Raw genomic sequence first — 3,115 nt, forward strand, 5'->3', positions numbered from 1 at the left:
TAAAGATTGGTTGAGAGAACATCCTGTCTTAGGCTATATGGAGGGCCACCTTACTCCTGGCAACATGCCTTGTTGAGCCGGCCTCGACGGCCTCTGTATGTTGTGCCATCCAGGGTAAGCTCCATACTACTCCCGTCATTGGATGCTCTCTAGCTACCTTGGGGTTAACGGGTGAGGAGTTTATGGAACTGAAGTCCTCTCTCAGGAGGGTTCTCAACAGGCCCTGCAGGGCCTTCTAGGTCCTCTAGGCAATGACAATGCACCGAGATTGACAGAATTAACTTGATGTTTATAAAATATGTAAGGCGCTGAAAAAGCTCAAAGGCCAAAAGAATTATACTGGAAAAATTTAAAAAGGTCCCGAAATTAGGCTAGAGTGGTGAAGTCTAGTCCTGGACTTTGGTCAGTGTCAACGGTACTAAGGGGCTGATATTGAATAGCTATTATTTTAGTCTTAACTACTGTATCTATTTGGGTTTTTATAAAAGTCATAATTTTATTGAAAAGGAAAGGCCCGAAAGAGAGTAAAATAAGTATACCAAATAAGGGTCCTAACAGGGGTAGGAGATAAGGTAAAAGCCCATTAAGCCCAGTCCAGAGGGGGTTATCAGTCAGTTCCCTTCGTCGTTTTTCCAGATCTTCCTGAAGGTTCTTGATCTTGTCCCGGACAATGCCAGACTTGTTTGCATAAAAGCAGCATCGTTCCTGTAAAGCCAAGCAGATACCTCCCTGTTCTGCGGTTAGTAAATCTAACCCCCTTCTATTTTGGAGGACCATTTCCGCTAGGGAGTCCACTTGGTCCTGTAGATCCTGGATAGTGCCAGATAATGCTTGGACATCTCCAATTAATTGTTTTGATAATTGATTATACTTATGTAGAGACACACCTAATCCAGCTGTTCCCGACCCTATGGCCGCAGTAACTCCTAGGGTCACGAGGAGGGGAATAAATGTAATTGCTCGTGTGTGTCTCTTTCCTCCTATCATATCAAAACTAGGGACAGGTAGGGGCTCATCCCCTGGTACGACACTTATATCTGGGAGTAATAAAGCGAGAACACAATTTCCTGTCCAGTTGGATGGCAATTGGGGATAGGCCAAATTTCCTCCACAGACAAATATTGTGCCGCTGGGGGAGCAAAGAGACGGGGTAGGTTGAGAATAGTTCTTCAATATTTCACAATTATTGGAGGGGTACGTGCCAATATCAACATCTAGGGTATTGTTTTGCATTGCACCTGAGAGGCAGGTTGTAAAATTGCCCATAGGTTGGACCCTAAGAGGGGGGCTAGGGGAGCATGTGTCTTTAGTACTCACATTATATGTGGCGGAAATGGCTAAAGGCATAACTCTCCCTGCTGCTAAACAAAGCCAACAATCACTAGCAAGTACAGGGTTAGAGTTGTTGAGTAAAAGAAAGGTGGTGTTTAAAATATCCATTGTATTTATATCTAAATTTGATGCTTGGGACTTGGGTAATGCTAAGGGATGATACGTAAGTTGAGGCAGTTGGGGTTCTAGTGATTTCAGTACTTGGATATGTTTAATAGCATCTGTGGGCCCTCCTCCATCAGATACGCCTATGGGGGCCGTAAGGGGCCAGCAAGAGGGTTTGCCAATAGTTCCCTCACAGCCAGCAAGTTGCAACTGCGTATGGAGTCTTGTATACCCAAAAAGACCAGTGGTCACGTGTGTGGCCGTTCCTCCAGGGCGAAAGGTTTTGGTCAGGGAGGCTTGAAAGTATTGAAGGCCTTGTTTGCCTATACAAATGGCGGCTGATGTATAGCAAGTGCTGTGCATTGCTGTGGTATATGAGCAGGATTCTGAGCAATTTTGTCTGGCTTGGCCTGTTTTAGAGGGAACTATTTTTGGTTTATTAATGCAAACCCATTTTGGTTGATGAAATCCTCCAGAATTAGTATTTACTTCTGCGCGGAGGTAGGCCACCTTAGTTGTACAATCCACTGTCCGAGTGTAACTACTAGGAGCTTCAGGCCAATATCCTCCTGAGCAGTCACAGGGAGGGCCAAAGAGTGCAGTATAAAGTTCCTTTCTTGAGGGGGGGGTCCAAAGCCTGAATTTACATTTTTGATTATTATTGAGGCTAAAAGCCATAGGGGCACAAGTTTTGGCTGCATCTTTATCTTACCAATTACAGGAATGGTCACGAGTTATTGAGACTCTGCAGCACCGTGGATCCTAGAAGAAGAGAAAAACTTTCTCAGGGAGGGTCCCTGGATTTATTATATGGTTTTATTAATCTTTCAGGCAACCATCTAGCTCCCCCTTCTTTAGAATTATAAATGCAAGCTGATCCTTTTCCCCAGATAATGACTGGGTCAGGGCCATTCCATATTCCCGTCAGTGGGTCTTTCCATAGGGCCTGGGCGTAGTCTGTTTGTGTGGTGGGATGCCAAAGGCGTTCTGCGGCAGATTTGCCATTAACGTCAAGAGTTAAAAAGTTTAAGACAAAGAGAGCATGTAATAATAAAGTCTTATAGTTTCCTTTAAGGGAATATAATGTCTCTTGTGAGGCAAGTTTAATGAGGGTGTTTTTTAAAGTCTGATGAGCCCTTTCCACTATTCCTTGTCCTTGGGGGTTGTAGGGGATTCCAGTAATATGTTTTATGCTCATTTGGGAGCAAAATTGTTTGAACTTTTGACTGATATATCCGGGCCCATTGTCCGTCTTTATAGTTTGGGGTTGTCCCATGACAGAAAAAACATATAGGAGATGGTTTATAACATCTTTTGTGGCCTCCCCTAAATGAGCAGAGGCACAAATAAATCCACTAAAGGTATCAATGGTAACATGTACATATTTTAACCTTCCAAAGGAGGGGACATGAGTAACATCCATTTGCCAAAGTTGTCCAGGTATGAGCCCTCTGGGGTTTACACCTACATGGGGTTCAGGGAGCAGGGTTAGGCAATTTTGGCAGTTTTTAACAATTTGTCTTGCCTGTTCTCTAGTAATTTTAAATTTTAAGCGCAGGGTATGAGCATTAAGGTGGTGAACAGCATGGGCCTCTTGTGCAAGGGTCACCGGATTAACTGTTTGAGATAAGGTAACTATTTGGGTTGCCAAATCAGCTAATTCATTGCCCCGGGTTAG

The 3,115-nt window shown here is 43.9% G+C and overlaps 1 protein-coding gene across 1 annotated transcript; it reads right to left on the minus strand.

Annotated features, from left to right (window-relative positions):
• Nucleotides 1-366: 366 nt before the first annotated feature.
• On the minus strand, nt 367-1,800 carry LOC150069316 (syncytin-1-like). Its single transcript, XM_090330841.1, has one exon. It carries the CDS (start codon nt 1,798-1,800, stop codon nt 367-369), a length of 1,434 nt encoding a protein of 477 aa, XP_090186967.1.
• Nucleotides 1,801-3,115: the final 1,315 nt, after the last annotated feature.

This window comes from Megascapheus bottae, chromosome 1, assembly GCF_031878675.1.
Source record: "Megascapheus bottae isolate mThoBot1 chromosome 1, mThoBot2.hap1, whole genome shotgun sequence".
Taxonomy (NCBI): Eukaryota; Metazoa; Chordata; class Mammalia; order Rodentia; family Geomyidae; genus Megascapheus; species Megascapheus bottae.